A 14,750-nucleotide genomic window follows, 5' to 3' on the forward strand; every position below is an offset into this window, starting at 1 on the left:
CTGTGGGGACGATGCTCACTCTGAGCAGGTATTTTGGCTAGCACAGGTCCTGGGTGCCTCAATACTATTTATGTCTATTTTCTCTAGAGGTCTTTTCCCTCAGCATTGTGATTTATGTTGCTTCTATTCCAGCTGTGCAGGAGATTCTTTGATGGATTACAATCTCGTCAGGCTCCAACTCGAGAGGAAGAATGACAGCTCAGACACTTAAACCAGACTTTTCACCATCCTGGAAAGGAACTGGCTTCCAGAATCCGGAGGGTTTTTAATGCTCTACCTCCCTCTGCTGTTACCAGCGAGAAGTTCCTCGACAATGGGAAATCATGTACTCGCAGCTTCGATTTCCATGCTCTCGCTGCTGGTGATGATGGGAGACACGGACAGTAAAGCAGAGAGCTCCTTCCTCATCGACTCCGACCCCAGCCGCTGCATGAGGCACCACTACGTCGACTCCATCAGCCACCCTCTCTACAAGTGCAGTTCCAAGGTAAGGCTGTTAAAAACAGGTTAGAAACTGTGCTAAAATACTCGAGAGTTGTTAAGCACGTACTGTTGGTTTGGTTATTACGTTGTAAAAGGGGTTAAAAGGGCAGTTATAAGAAATGTGGTGCTCGCTGTACCATAACACACCTCAGCGAAGTGCAGCACCCCCGAGCGAAACCAGCCAGCCCGGACAGAACTGCAATGGCCAATCAAGCGCCTTAAACCCAAAAAGAATCCAAAAATAAACCGATCCAGAGGGACAAAACACAGGATAAAAAGGGGTTTCTGACCGACTGAAACTGTGCTGCTCCGCCCGGGACATCGGGGCCGTCGCTGCTGAAAAGAAAACCCAGCGCCGGCGCTGCAGCAGCCTCGAGGGATCGCTCCTGCTCGGCCCGGGCCCCCTCGCTTCAGTCCTTTCCTTATCTTATAATAAATGCTGAAATCACTTTAGTACTCCCTGCTCCCGTTTTTACAAGGCTCCCCTCACCCCCTCAAAGCTTTGAGGGAAGAGTTGTTAAAATGAGCCGTACTGGGTGGTTTTCTCTGCTGAATTCCTGTCTACCAGAACCCAGCAGCAGAGACAGGCAGATGTGAAGATGTCCTGAGCGGACAGAAGAACTGGCACTGGGGGTAAAGGCTTTTGGCTCGCTTTTCACCTGTTCAAAAATTTCAAGAAGTTCACTATGATGGTAAAGCTTACATGTAGCAAATTATAAAGGAGTACATTTGGGATGTCAGCTGATGGCTCCAAGGAGATGAGCTAGTTGGGAAATTTAGATCACCTCAGTCACCCCATCCTTCAAGTGAATGTTTAATATGGAGCGAGTTCATAGTTACTATAGATGAAGTACTGAGAAAAAAGCCCAAACAGGTAATTAAAATGGTAATTAAAAAAAGGTAATGAAGAATATTGCTTATTTTCTCCCTGCCCATCCCCTCTTTAAAGACTTTATTTTGCATGCAGAATGACACTTGGATGGTAACTGTAGGGCTTAGGAGAAGAAAGAAATACAAGATTGACTTTCATTTGGGATTTCTAGCCTGAAGAGTTTTGCATCAAAGTGGTTTTGCACCCTGTATATGTAGCCTACAGCCATTTATTTCATTATGTGGAGAAAAAGAATTGGGAGAAACCATGGGAAAATCCTTGCTAGTCCCTTTTGTCTTGTCCTAATTTGTTCTGTTTGGCTTAACACAGTCTGTACATTCAGATGACTGGGCCATTCCTCTGTCCCATGGGAAGGGGCTTTGCATCAGGCACTCACACCCCAGGATTAAGGAAGGGAAATGACTGCCAGCTCCAGTGCTTTTGCCAGCCCTGTGTAGGGTGAGAGAGGGATGGGAGGCTGCTGTGGGACAGGGCTCACCACAAGAGGGGTGCCTGCCTGGTGGTAAACCCCAGCAGCAGGGATCCTGGGGGAATTTACAAGGAGAGAGGATCCAGAGCTGGGATGGATGCAGTGCTGGCAGCAGATGCCTTCGTGTGCAGGAGTTCCTTTGCTTCCCTCAATCAGTGCGTGGGTGAGGGAATGCCACAGGTAGCTGCAGGTCATGGAAGCTGAAATAAAGCATAGAGAGAAGTGAAAATAAGAGCTGCTGGGTGCTCTGTGCACCAGCACAGCTGCTGCCCTGGCCAAAACTCTGCAGCCAGGCTCATCCTGTGCCTGCTCAGCAGAGAGTGGCTGACAGCCTCAAAACTGGGCACAGGGAGCCTGCTCTGGGCTGCCTTACATTGTTCTCTCAGCAGTGCTCTCTGCTAGTTTTGCATAACCATGGCTGATTCACAGCAGTGGGAGCCCAGAGACTTTTGCCCTACTTACTTTGGATCCAAACAGCAAATTCATCCATTATTTGAGATTCAGGAGAGGTCTTTTGATTTGCTTTTAGGCTAGACTAGAACTCCCACCATCTGGGAGACACATGGCTGTGAGACAGACAACTGCAGACGTGCATCCCTTTGTGCAATATTGATTTGATTGCAGTTCACTTCAGCAAGAGGCAAAGTGACAAAGTGTAGGTGTGGGGGTGGTTTTCATTTACAGGGACCTGTGTGCCACCAGTCCTCCCCTCTCAGGACCTTTCTGATCACCTGTGAGAACTAAGAAGGGGGAGGAAGGAAGGAAGGAAGGAAGGAAGGAAGGAAGGAAGGAAGGAAGGAAGGAAGGAAGGAAGGAAGGAAGGAAGGAAGGAAGGAAGGAAGGAAGGAAGGAAGGAAGGAAGGAAGGAAGGAAGGAAGGAAGGAAGGAAGGAAGGAAGGAAGGAAGGAAGGAAGGAAGGAAGGAAGGAAGGAAGGAAGGAAGGAAGGAAGGAAGGAAGGAAGGAAGGAAGGAAGGAAGGAAGGAAGGAAGGAAGGAAGGAAGGAAGGAAGGAAGGAAGGAAGGAAGGAAGGAAGGAAGGAAAAGAACCCATTGACAATGCACTTTTTTTGGCTTTCCCAATGACAGAGAAAAGCAAAAAAGCAATCAGGCTGATGGAAGTGAGAGCACAGAAAGCATTGTAATGAAAACCACAAAATTTCAAAAGCTTTGAGGAAAAAAGTTGTTGACATAAACATTAGCAGTTCTGGCTAATGTTGAACGCTGCAATTCTTTTCAAATCAAGCCTTTAATGGAAATCATGACTGAAGATATTATCACATATTTCTGTCTTCTCAAAGTCTGCAAGAGTTTCAAGAACACTTCTATAACAATACTGTGAATTGTATGGACTTTCTCATGAACATGAAAACAGTTTCCATATGAAGTGAAATAATTTCCCAGAAAATTCAAGCTTTTTTTAATGTTGTTTGGGTTTTTTTGGTTTTTTTTTTGTTTTGTTTTTGGTTTTTTGTTTTTGTTTTTGTTGTTGCTGTTTTGGTTTGGTTTGGTTTAAGTTCTTAGGTATCTGAATCATTCTGGTAGACATATGGATTCTGTTCTGGATCTAGTAGCATATACACACAGAGGAATATTAGACATGCTAATTAAAACTAGATCCAATGTCTGTTTATATATATTTATAGAGTGATAAAATGTAACCAGGACAAAAAAAGGAAAGTTCTGTGGGAGTAGCTGTGGGAATTGTGGTACCTGTTGTTTCCACCAAGTTTCCATTGTGGAAGCTTGGAATGACAGTGTCAAGCAGAGACTTTGCCCTTTTTTGGGGTGATGGTTTCACTGAGATATCCTTTCTCACTCCATGTGTTTTCCCTTTTGGTGCAGTGTAGAGTTACAGAAGTCACAAGTGGCTTCAGAAATTGCAAGACATATTATATTTGCTGTTGGTCCCAGCTGAAAAAGGATTATGTCCCAGTTGAAAAAGGATTATGTTCTCTGTGGAGGCTGCCAATTGCACCCACATGGGAAGTAGATTTGTTAAACATCCAACCAATATAATTTAATCATTAAAATCCCTTTTGCTCGTGGCCTCAGGCAGGCGATGAAAACAGTTTTCCAAATCCTTTGGAAACAAAGTCTATTACAGCAACAAAAAGTACTAAAGACACAAAAGGGAGATGGAAGAAGGCCATTTGTTTCAGAAAAGCTGTTTTCTTTTGTCTTCAAAGAAATGTTTGTATCAGCTCATGAGGTATTCCCTTTCCTGACTACATTGGATTTGCCCTGACCTCTGTCATGGAGACCCACTGGTCTCCATCAATGTGCTGGGCTCCCTCACTGCTCCCAGAGCCTCCTAAATTCCAGTTTTGGCCGTCACAAGTGCTTTGTCCAGATGTGCCAGAAGTGTGCTACCACTGACAGGCTCAGACTAAAGAATCCAGCCCAGGGAGACACAGAGCAGATGAAGAAAGACTTAGCAGATGTTTGAAGACATTTACTCCTGAGGTAGCTCAGGAGATTTTCAGTAATGCCTGCTTGCAGCCAGGCCACGGGAACTGTGTGAAAATCTCTTCTCAGGCATCTCAGCCCATCTGCTTTTGGGCTTCAGCTTGTTCTGAAGGTGCAGAAAAGAGCACTGCAAACACCATTAACAACACACCATTCACAGCTCCTGGATTTCCGGAATACAGCTCAAATAGTCAGAGTCAAATACTGCCTCAGATTCAGGTTGCTCTCTTGACTTTAAATAATAATGATAACAATAATGATAATGATGATGATGATAATGATAATGGTGATGATAATGATAATAATATTCTTCCCTAGCTGCTCATAGACCCACGTGGTCCCCTTGTTGTAGGACACTGTGCTTCTGGATCCAGCCTTGCAAGGTGATATGCACAAATTCACATGTGCAGGGGCCAGGGGGAGACAAGAAGTGTCAGGTTATAAAATACCCACATGCTTTTACTATATTTACACACCCACTCTATCATTGTGCAATGCATCACAGCATTACTAGTTATCTAGGTGATAATCTCTATTGCACTATAGTACATGGAGAAATAAGCAGCCAGTGCAATTGATTAAAAGGCAAAGGTTTCAAAGTACATGCTATTTCCAGCTCATTTGCACACCTGCCAAAATCCACTGGTGCTGTTCTGGATTTATGAAGAGGAAGGTAAATTTTGGTTAGGACTTTAGGTAGCCCAGAAGATTAGAAAGGTATGAAAATGGGAAATTTGTTATTTTTTTTGGCCTGAAAGTTCAACTTGATAACCTTGGGTTTGTGCCACTGTCATTCAAAAACAAGGAATAAAACCAACACTGTGTGATTCTACATTATATAAATACTGACCTTAATCTTATGGAAAACTAAGTAGCCAGCAAAATTGCAGATTAAAATTAGAGCCTCCACAGATTAAAACAAATTTTTAAAGACAAGGCTTAGAAATTATAAATTGTAAATTGTAAATTATAAATACAGTGGCACATTGACTAAATATTGGCTGGGTTTGCATTAGGAAGCCGGTTGTTGATATTGAGACAGAGATAATGGCACAGCAGATAATTCTACTCTGTAATTACTCTGGACAACTCTTCTCTAGTCCTGCCAGTTTCTTGAGGGCATGTTTTATTTTTATTGTCATTTTTGAAAGTACCTGCAGATACAGGAGCAGACGTGCATCATAAAAATTCTTAGGGTAACAGTAGCAGAACCTGACTGATTTTTCCAGCTCCCAAAGCATCAACCACCAGAAATCAGTCCCAGCATATGGCAGTGTGCACTGTCACATTTGGGCTGAAATCATAGAAATGATTGCTCAGAAGGGACTCCAGGGACACTCTGAACCTCCCAAAAAGCAATTTCTGGCTGTTGTATATCCCCCTGCACTGCTCCTGAGGAGATTTCAACTCTGCCGTCTCTGAAGCCTTCAAACAGTTGTCAGCTGCTGTTGGATTGCTCTTCATCCCCAAAATTTATTGATGATCTCCAAGGTCTGTTCCAACCTGGTTAATTCTGTGATTCTGTGGTTCAGCCAAACATTTGGGAGCAGCCTGTGACAGACAGTGCTCAGCCTGGTGAACTGGTCAAAGCAGGGCACCTGACAAGAGCTGTCAAGATGCTGGGAAGGAAATTACTGGGTCAAATGTCCCAACCTGCTCTTTTCCTTTGCAATACAGACAGGATTAGGTACCTGCATAGCTGGTCTCTAATTAGATACCTTCAACAGCTGCCTGTCTGGGAAGTGAGGTTTGTTTAGCAAGGGAAGAAAAGTGGATCTTTATCTGTGAGTGATGGGGTGACAGCACTGCAGTGATTGTCCCTTTCATGTTCTCTGCACACTAAGGACTCTGCTATTAAGGAGCTTGGCTCAGCTGATGGGTCTAAACCTCAGGTGTGACTCAACAGTACACTGAAATTTCCCTTCCACCATATTAGTACAAACAGCTGAAGTTAGTTTATGTATGAATATACAGTACCACAGGAAGGAGACCATAAATTTATGCTACAAATCTCGAAAGATGACCGATTTGTCAGAAAGCTGCAAAAGCCCACGTCTAACTAAGAAACAAAATGGTACCAAGCACAGATCATCGGCTCATGAAGACATCTTCTTTGTGACCTGTGTTGACTGGAAATGGAGTTGTTAATATATTAATACATTAATACATTTTCAAGCAAAGCACTTAGCATGCAAGTACTCTTGCAAGAATAATTTTTAAGCACTTTACAATAGATGTTAAGAACCTTTCCCATGGACAGAGACAGTGCTAGCATTTCTTACTTGATTTCAAGAATATTCTCTCCCTCTCTTTTATCTCATCTTTCTTTACAACTCTGACGAAATAGAAAATTAAACATGTGATGTATCTGCTTGCATAACTTGGAGATTTGCAGCCAGTTGAGCTTGTGTAATGAAAGGAGCCCCAAAAGGTTTAACACTGCAAAGTATTTGCTGTCACATTTGTAGTTGTTCTGTCATATTTTCTGGACAAAAAAACATGAGATACTTGTAGGATGGTTAAAATGTAATGTTCTCCTTTGGTTATAAGACTTTCAACTCTTTTACTGCCTACTTTAGATGATATAATAAGCTGATATTGAAGTTTATGTTGGTTAAGCAAAATTAGCTGACATGGATTTAATATTTCCTTCCCCATGAAAGTACAGGAGTCTGTTCAAACTTGTACAACACCCGTTATCAAGGTGGCAACAGCTGTTCCTAACACATCATTTGCTGAGCTTTAGAGGGTCCTTTCCAAGATTTATGTAGTGCTTAATGCTGTATCTCCTCTGCTCAAGGGGTTGTTGGGCAGTAGGTGGCTGCTCAGGGACTCTCCTTCCTTAGTGCCTCCTGCTGTACAAGTTACCTTGCTCTGGTCACAGCTCACATTTGAACTCAGAAGAAGAAACCTGGAGCTGCACTGGTTTTTGAAAATCTCACTAGGGAATCTTCATGGCAACCAGTTCAACTTCTTTTACATTTTCACTGCTTTATGCCATGCTGTGCATTTTATACAGATATAACTGATGCAATGATATATAGATGCACACATAATTGCAAATACATGTTCAAGGTGATCTTTATCCAAGAATGAGCTGGAAACATACTTCTGTAAAGCAATAAACGGAGCATCTTCTTTATATTTCTACTTTGCATGTTCATATATCTAAACTCAAGACATGAGAACCAGTTGGTGTGTATACTCAGAGCACTGCTAAATACCCAATTAAACAATCAGCCTGACTGATGATTTAAGGGCTTGACTGCCATGGATCTGGGGTCAGCAAGTCATGGGTGCAGTCCTGGTGTCTGGAAAGCAGGGCTGGCTTTGGATCATTTGGAGCCCTAAGGTCAGTCCAGGTCCTGCAGTCCTTGTTGGTGTCAGTGCCAGGGATTTCAGGGAGAGCCTTGCTTTTCCTCTTGCCCGCCTCATCTCCTCCGCTCTCTCAGACCCAGCCCAGGGGCACAGCACGCTGTGGGGCTGGGATGCGGTGCCAAAACCCCAGCCAGGCTGGGAGGAGGCTCCCGCTGCTGGTGCCAGCTGTGAGCTGGGGACATTCTCCTGACCTGTGTGCTTTCCTTGGCAGATGGTGCTGCTGGCTCGCTGCGAAGGCCGCTGCAGCCAGACGTCGCGCTCGGAGCCCATGGTGTCCTTCAGCACGGTCCTGAAGCAGCCCTTCCGCTCCAGCTGCCACTGCTGCCGGCCCCAGACCTCCAAGCTGAAGGCCATGAGGCTGCGCTGCTCGGGGGGCATGCGGCTCACGGCCACCTACCGCTACATCCTCTCCTGCCACTGCGAGGAGTGCAACTCCTAGGGACCAGGGGATGGGGACAGGGGTGCTGCCGTGGGGGAAGAGCGCCAAGAAACAAACCAAGGCACCCAAGGGATTGCAGCGAGGACAGGACTAACCGGGCTGGATTGAATCTGAGAGCAGAAGTACAAAATATCCTGGGTTGCCGGATGGTGCTGGTGCCGCGCTGCGGGCTGTGACAAAGGGAAAAGCACGAGGACTTGTTTTTAAGAGGCCTTTCTTTTTTTCTGAAAGGATATTTTTGAGTTTCTTCTTTTTCAGACTCGGCTCTGACTACAGAGAGGTGCTTTTACTTTAGGCCATGGGCAGCGGAGGAACAGAGAAGAAGGTCGGCCAGATGACAGCACTGCAGTCTGGAAAGTGACATTTGGACAGAGGATGGGCATCAGTTCCCACAGACAACCTCTTAACCTATCAATTTATTCTCAGTTTTCTAGTTATACTGGCCTTCAAAGCAATCTGTGCTGTTGGCAAGGGTCATCTGTTACTGACCTAGTGGCCAAATGCTGGATAACTTTAACTGTGGTTTAGCAGAACTTACAAATAAACCATTGAAAAGTGAACTGGATATGAAATGCCATGCTTGGAATACCCAGCCTAGCTGAAACAATTATTTGCACCATGTGTCATCAGAGTTCAGTGGCGGAGCAACTCTTGGGAAGGGAAAGGTCATGAGACTCACTATTCCCTTCTAAAAGCCAGGAAATGTGACACATCACATCTGTTGAAAAAGCCATTATTCAAAAGCTAAAAACTAATCAAATTTTAAAATGCCACATACTGGATGGAGTAATTTCTTAATTTAAATAGACCTGTTGATGTACAGAACCATACCTACCAAAATGATGATTAAACTTAGGACTTATTTTCATCTATAGTTCTTAGGCCATTGAGCAAATACCATTTTGCCTTTTAAAGTCGGGCAATCCCCAAATTCTAAATCTCAAAACAACAGGGGATCCAAAGTTTGGGAATGGTCCCAAACTGTCCCTCCTCCATCAATATGAGGCTTTAGGAAGGTTCAGTCACAGTCTTCAAGGGAACAACACAATTGTTCTTATCTCATATTAAAATTCTTATGTCCTTAAATGTCAGCATACGCAGTCAGCCAGCAGCAAGTCTGGGCTGTTTACACAAACCTGGCTGAGCCATTGTTTTGGCAGAAGTCATGAGGGTGTTGAGAGCATCTTTGCTGTGCAAGGGCTCAGGATCAGCAGCACCCGTGAGCACGGTCCCACATTTATTGTCTGGGATGGGCTGGATTGGCTCCCATTGGCACAGCAGTGTCTGGCAGGGTCCCACAGAAGGAGGGAAGTCCTTTCCAAGAGCAGAGTTCAGCCAATCTGTTCCACTCCCCCGGTTTATTTGCAGCAGGTGCCACGTGCAGCAGCAGCTTGGGACGCACACTGCTGTGTGTGACAGGGAGTCCCCAGGGAGCTCAGCAGCAGGAGCTACTGTGGCTGCTGGGGCAAAGCCCAATTCCTCTGCCTCTGCCTCCTCCTGGTGAATGTGTGAGGGATGTGAATGCAGAGGTGGCAGCCCCTGGCCCAACCCCAGAGCAGGATGGCAGTCAGCAGTGGAAAGATGTGGTGGGAGCACAGGCACTGTTCAGAGGTGTTTGTGGTACATGGGGAGAATTCTGTCCTCTGGAGGTGACTTGGGGATGGTCAGTTTTCAAAGACAGAGCTGTGGGCAAACTAAAAGGTGAATCCAAGCCCCAGAAGCTGAGGGGCTCAGATTGAAATGTCAGAACTGGTAGTGATGAGCCCCAGTGAGCTCATTAGACACCATGTGTTGTCCCAGGACTGTCAGTCATTCCTTTCACATCTGATACATGCTCTGAACATCAAAGGGCCAGTCCAGGCAGCGTGAGCTGGGCATTATCACCAGACTACTCTATATAAAAGATCATATGTGCATCCCTTTTCCACTCCCTTTCAACCTCCAGCATCTAAAGATCTCATTATCCAAAAAAGCACCACCCCCTACTGTTAATTATATATAGCAAATTCCAGTCCTCATTCAAAACGTCAGCAATACCCCTGACAGCCAAATAACTACACTACAAAATATGCATGACCTCTAAGTGTGCTCACAGACACTGCTGCCCACCAGCAGCACCATGCAGCTATCTAAGGAAGGGGAATGTTTGAGGGATAATTGCTATATCCAGCATCACTACCCCCAGGCCGTGCTGCCACTGGACTCCTTTGCCACTGCAAAATAGAGGGGACTGTGACACAAAATCTGGGTGCTGCAAGTGCCTAAAAGGGTTGGATGGGACCTGGCAGAACAGCAGGGCACTGATTGAGGTCCTCAGGTAAGAGGAGACAGCAGGGTTCAGCAGAGACCATGCCTGAGCCAATTTAGCAAAAAAGAGAATCTCTGAAGTGAGAGCAGAGCTTGGCTGGTGTTTATACCCAAACCCCCCTCACTAACACAGACCCAGAACTGTGACTGCTCAAATCAGCCTCACAAAAGAAATTTGTGTCTCAACAAAACCTTTTTTTCCCCTCTCCTCCCAGCCTCTTCCTTCCACTTTTGCTGGGTTCCTCTGATGAAATCATCACCTTGTGACCTTAAAGGCTGTTGCCAGGCATAAATGTCAAAGTGAATTCAACATTATCTAATTGAACTGTAGAGTCCAATAAATGCATGGAAGGAGTATAACAGAAATTATAAATGGCAAAACAAAACAGTTGTAAATATCTACAACTTGATATTAAGCAATGAATCAAACTTCCAAATTCTTTTGGCTTTGTCAAAAAATCTTCATTCTAACATTTAAGAAAAGGTGAAGCTATTCTTCATAACCAAATTCCCCAAAGTCAGTTATAAATCCATATTTTGATACTTTTTTGGTCTTTTGGTCAGTATTTTAGGAAACTCAGTTCTGAATGAAGCACACAAGTGCCACCTATGTTAAATTCAGGTGGTGTATTGAAGCTAACAAAAATGAGGCTTCAGGTAAAAGCTACAGCATCTAGCTCATGGTGAGAAAGAGTCCAAATGGAGATGAGCTGGCTTCCTGATTTATTAATCAGACTCCACTCTGGATGCTAAAGCTCTGTTTTTCAAGTCAGACTACTGTGTAAGTGATTCTTAAATTAAACAACAGGGAGGACAATGCCCAGCTTTTCAGATAATGTGGGGCTTGTTCTTTGCTGGAGAATCCTCTTGCTGGGATTTGAGTGAGAAGGCTTTGTCCCTGTCCCCCCTCACTGCACCTCACCCTTCAGGCACCATCTTCCCCCACAGGAAGGCTGGTTGGGCTGTGATCACCCTGTGGTTTGCCCAGGATGAGGTGATACAGATTTCTGACTGTCACCTCCCTGCGCCCTCCCCTCTTTTGATTAAGTTTCTGGAATGAGCTTGGCTTGTGAAAGTCAGCTGTGCTAGCAGTGTCGGGGTAATGCTTCAGCTGGATTGACTGCAGTCAAGGTGTCTGTGAGAAGGGGAGATGTCCTCAAACCCCTGATGTTGGATCAGTCTGTCAGTGCCCCAGGAAAGCCAAGACCCTTATGCCCAATCAGTCTGTCCCTGTCCTGTTATGGAGACCCTTCTGAAACAGTCCTGCTGTGCCAGAGGATGGTCTGGCTGACTTGTTCAGGGGCACACACCAAACCTCCTTCTAGGTCTCTACACATTCACCACTATCAGCACCCCTGAAGGACTCACAGAACAGTTTATGGAATAATATTTTATTAATAAAACAGTGGCAGGGTAAGGTTCAAGGACTGCAGCTGATTGTTTCTTTCTGACTGCAAAGACTATTCAAACAATATATTAATTCAAAGCAATATCCTGACAAGCTCCAGTCCCAGTAAAAGCCAGCTCGAGATCATTCAACATGCATAGAGTTCTTACCCAAGGAGAGGGGTTTCACCACAGCTGCTCATTCAGCAGCAGGACATCTTTATCTCCCTCAGTTTTCAGATGCTGTGTGGTTCATCAGAAATATCACCACGTTTCCTCCCCTGCAAGGGTTTCAGCAGAGCCCAGCTGTAACATCTCCACTCCACTCCACTCCACTCCACTCCACTCCACTCCACTCCACTCCACTCCACTCCACTCCACTCCACTCCACTCCACTCCACTCCCCATTTCTGTGTGGGAATTTGGGGGTGCTGACCATGTTCTGTCCAGGGAGAAGGAGCTGTATTTTCCCTTATAACGTCTGCACCATTATATTTTTATCCCCAGTCATTTTCCCACACACAGAGACCAGAGGCAAACACCAGAGCTTTGGTGGTGTCCTTTGCTTGTAAGAAAAGTCTTTCCATGCCCCCAACAGTTTGTGCCTATCAGAAATAATCTGTGATTTGCCAGAATAAAAGAGCCCATGATGATTTTAATTATTTTGCTCCCAGTTTCAAAGCCACTATACTGGTTCAACCTTTGTAAGAATCATTAAATGGAATAACTCACTGCTTTCTTGGAGATATCCCCCCTGACAACACCTCACCTTGCCTGCTGACCTTGAAGAACTTTGGCCAGGAGTTCCAGATCCTGGCTGTCTCCCCGTGGCCTTTATCAGAGCTTTGGTAAGTTACTGCCACAGGGCTCTTGCAGAAAAGGAGAGGCAAAACTCACTGACATCCATGGAACACCACAGTCTGTGGTGGGCTTTCACAGCTTAAACCTGTTCACCAAACCCTTCCAGACCTACCACAAAGCCCTGGAGCTCGGGCAGGACTGCCAGACTTGCAGGCAGAATGTTTCTGGGAAAGAGGAGGGAAATAAAAGAGGAGAGGTCACTGTCCCATAGGAACACTCCAATGCTCAGTTCTTAGTCCCTGATGTCAGAAAAAGAGAAGCCCCTGAGCTCCCTCCTGTGGGTGAGTGTTTTTTCAGTGTCTAGTTCCACTTGTTTAGTGGCAGTAGCTTAGTGCAGAAATTGCCTGAAGTAGGATTAAATCCTCTACAAAACACAGTTCTGCTTAGCAGAGCATCTCTCCTCTGACTTAGGCAATAAATAGTTTTGAAAAATCCAAATGCCATTAAAAAAAGCAGGTGTAAGGAGGGAGAGGGAAGGTGTGTCTTGCTTTGTTTGACTGTAATTATTTGAAAGACTTAAAAGGAGCTGACAGCCTTCTAAAATAGATTACATTATGGCTAACAGATAGTGAGACTGATATTCTTACAAAAGTCCAGCAAACTGATGGAAATGAGCAGCTCAGTTAAATTTGTGTACAAATAAGATTACTAGAAATCCAAATTGTGAGTCTATTCCTTTTATTTTGCAGGGAAAGGGTCACAATTTCTATTTATCATTTAAAAGATATAGGCCAAGAACCAGTAAACTCCAAACCATGTTAGTAAGCAGTCTAATGCACTGAAAATGGTTCCTAAACAAAAAATGGTTGTTCTATACAAAAAAGATGCTTTGTGTATCAAGATAAGAAAATTTAGAGTTCATTAAGAAGCATAAGTAATCTTGTCTGGCTTGCACCAAGAATGATATATCAAAGTGTTTTGTTCTGTCTTTTTTTTTTCTTTTTCTAATAGACCATTCAGAAAAGGTCAAGGAATCAAAAACATGTATGAAAATACAAAAGGACATCTATAATTTGTCTGAGTCAGAATTAATACTTCCTTTAGATGTTAACCAGCAGTGCATCCCATGAAATATTAAAAGAGTTAATCATATTCCCAGCTAATCTACATATATTAATGTGATCTTTTATTCCTGAAAGAATTAAAGAGCAAATCCTGAGTTACAGCTGTTTTCATTCAGATGCACAATTGGTATTCCAAGCTCTACATGGATCTCAAGACTTGATAATTTTCCATTCTTCTGAGGCTTTTCAGACATAAAAAATAATGGAGGTTTGCACAGATATTTTGTACTGTAGTCAATCACTGTATAAAAAAGACTAATCTGGGGAGCTGCAGTAAGTTGTGTGCCAGGATTACTTACCCCAGCTCCATACCCTAAGCACTAGAGCTTCTGACTTGTTGGATCTAGTTCTGCCTCCCAAATAATTTTTGGACCTGAATCCTCTACCCTGAAATCTTCAGTCACCAACTCTGTAACAGGTGGGGATCAAAACCCCTCATTTAGGGGACACTTGAGTGAGTTTGTGATGAGTCTCCCCTGTCTTGGGTGATCATGTTTTCCCACAGAAGCTGTGCATAAGTGAGGAGGTAAAATCCCCAGAGCAGCTGTCAGTGATGCAGTCTGAGTGAGCTAAGCAGGCTCAGCTTGGCAGAAATGCTGAGCTGCTCTTTGCCCTGGGACTGCTGAGTTTTCTGCAGATGCACATTCCCAGGCACTCCCTGTAGGAAAGGCAGAGAGAACTTCTGCTGGTCAGAGAGCCTTTATCTAAAACTGTGAGGCTGAAAATATCCCAGGTAGGTGTCTGAGTGAATTAGAAATCAGACTTGAAGAGCTTACACTAATAGTGTTGTAGTGTTGAAATTACATGCTCACTGTCTGCTTTGTTCTTTGAAAATGACTTAAAAACGCTTTTGCAGAACTCCAACACAAAAGCAACAAGCCCCAGAGCTTTGCCAAGATGCAGTTTGGTACTACTAGAAGTACTAATCTTGATCTTTGTGCACATTCCTGTGTATATGTACATGTACATATTCATGTACAGAACAAGGCTCTAATTCACAGACAT

At 44.3% G+C, this 14,750-nt stretch overlaps 1 protein-coding gene across 1 annotated transcript; it reads left to right on the top strand.

The window, feature by feature from the left end:
• The first annotated feature begins 298 nt into the window (after nt 1-298).
• On the top strand, nt 299-8,483 carry NDP (norrin cystine knot growth factor NDP). Its single transcript, XM_084227040.1, has 2 exons — nt 299-487; nt 7,900-8,483. Exons 1-2 carry the CDS (start codon nt 314-316, stop codon nt 8,125-8,127), a joined length of 402 nt encoding a protein of 133 aa, XP_084083166.1. The 5' UTR covers nt 299-313; the 3' UTR covers nt 8,128-8,483.
• The last annotated feature ends 6,267 nt before the right edge of the window (nt 8,484-14,750 follow it).

This window comes from Fringilla coelebs (genome assembly GCF_963513975.1).
Source record: "Fringilla coelebs genome assembly, chromosome: 2".
NCBI classification, from domain to species: domain Eukaryota; kingdom Metazoa; phylum Chordata; class Aves; order Passeriformes; family Fringillidae; genus Fringilla; species Fringilla coelebs.

Bases quoted from the DNA above. Each gene is read 5' to 3' on its own strand.
- NDP (XM_084227040.1), top strand. From the start codon at position 314: ATGGGAAATCATGTACTCGCAGCTTCGATTTCCATGCTCTCGCTGCTG. The intron at 488-7,899 runs GTAAGGCTGTTA...TTTCCTTGGCAG, and splicing joins TCTACAAGTGCAGTTCCAAG to ATGGTGCTGCTGGCTCGCTG.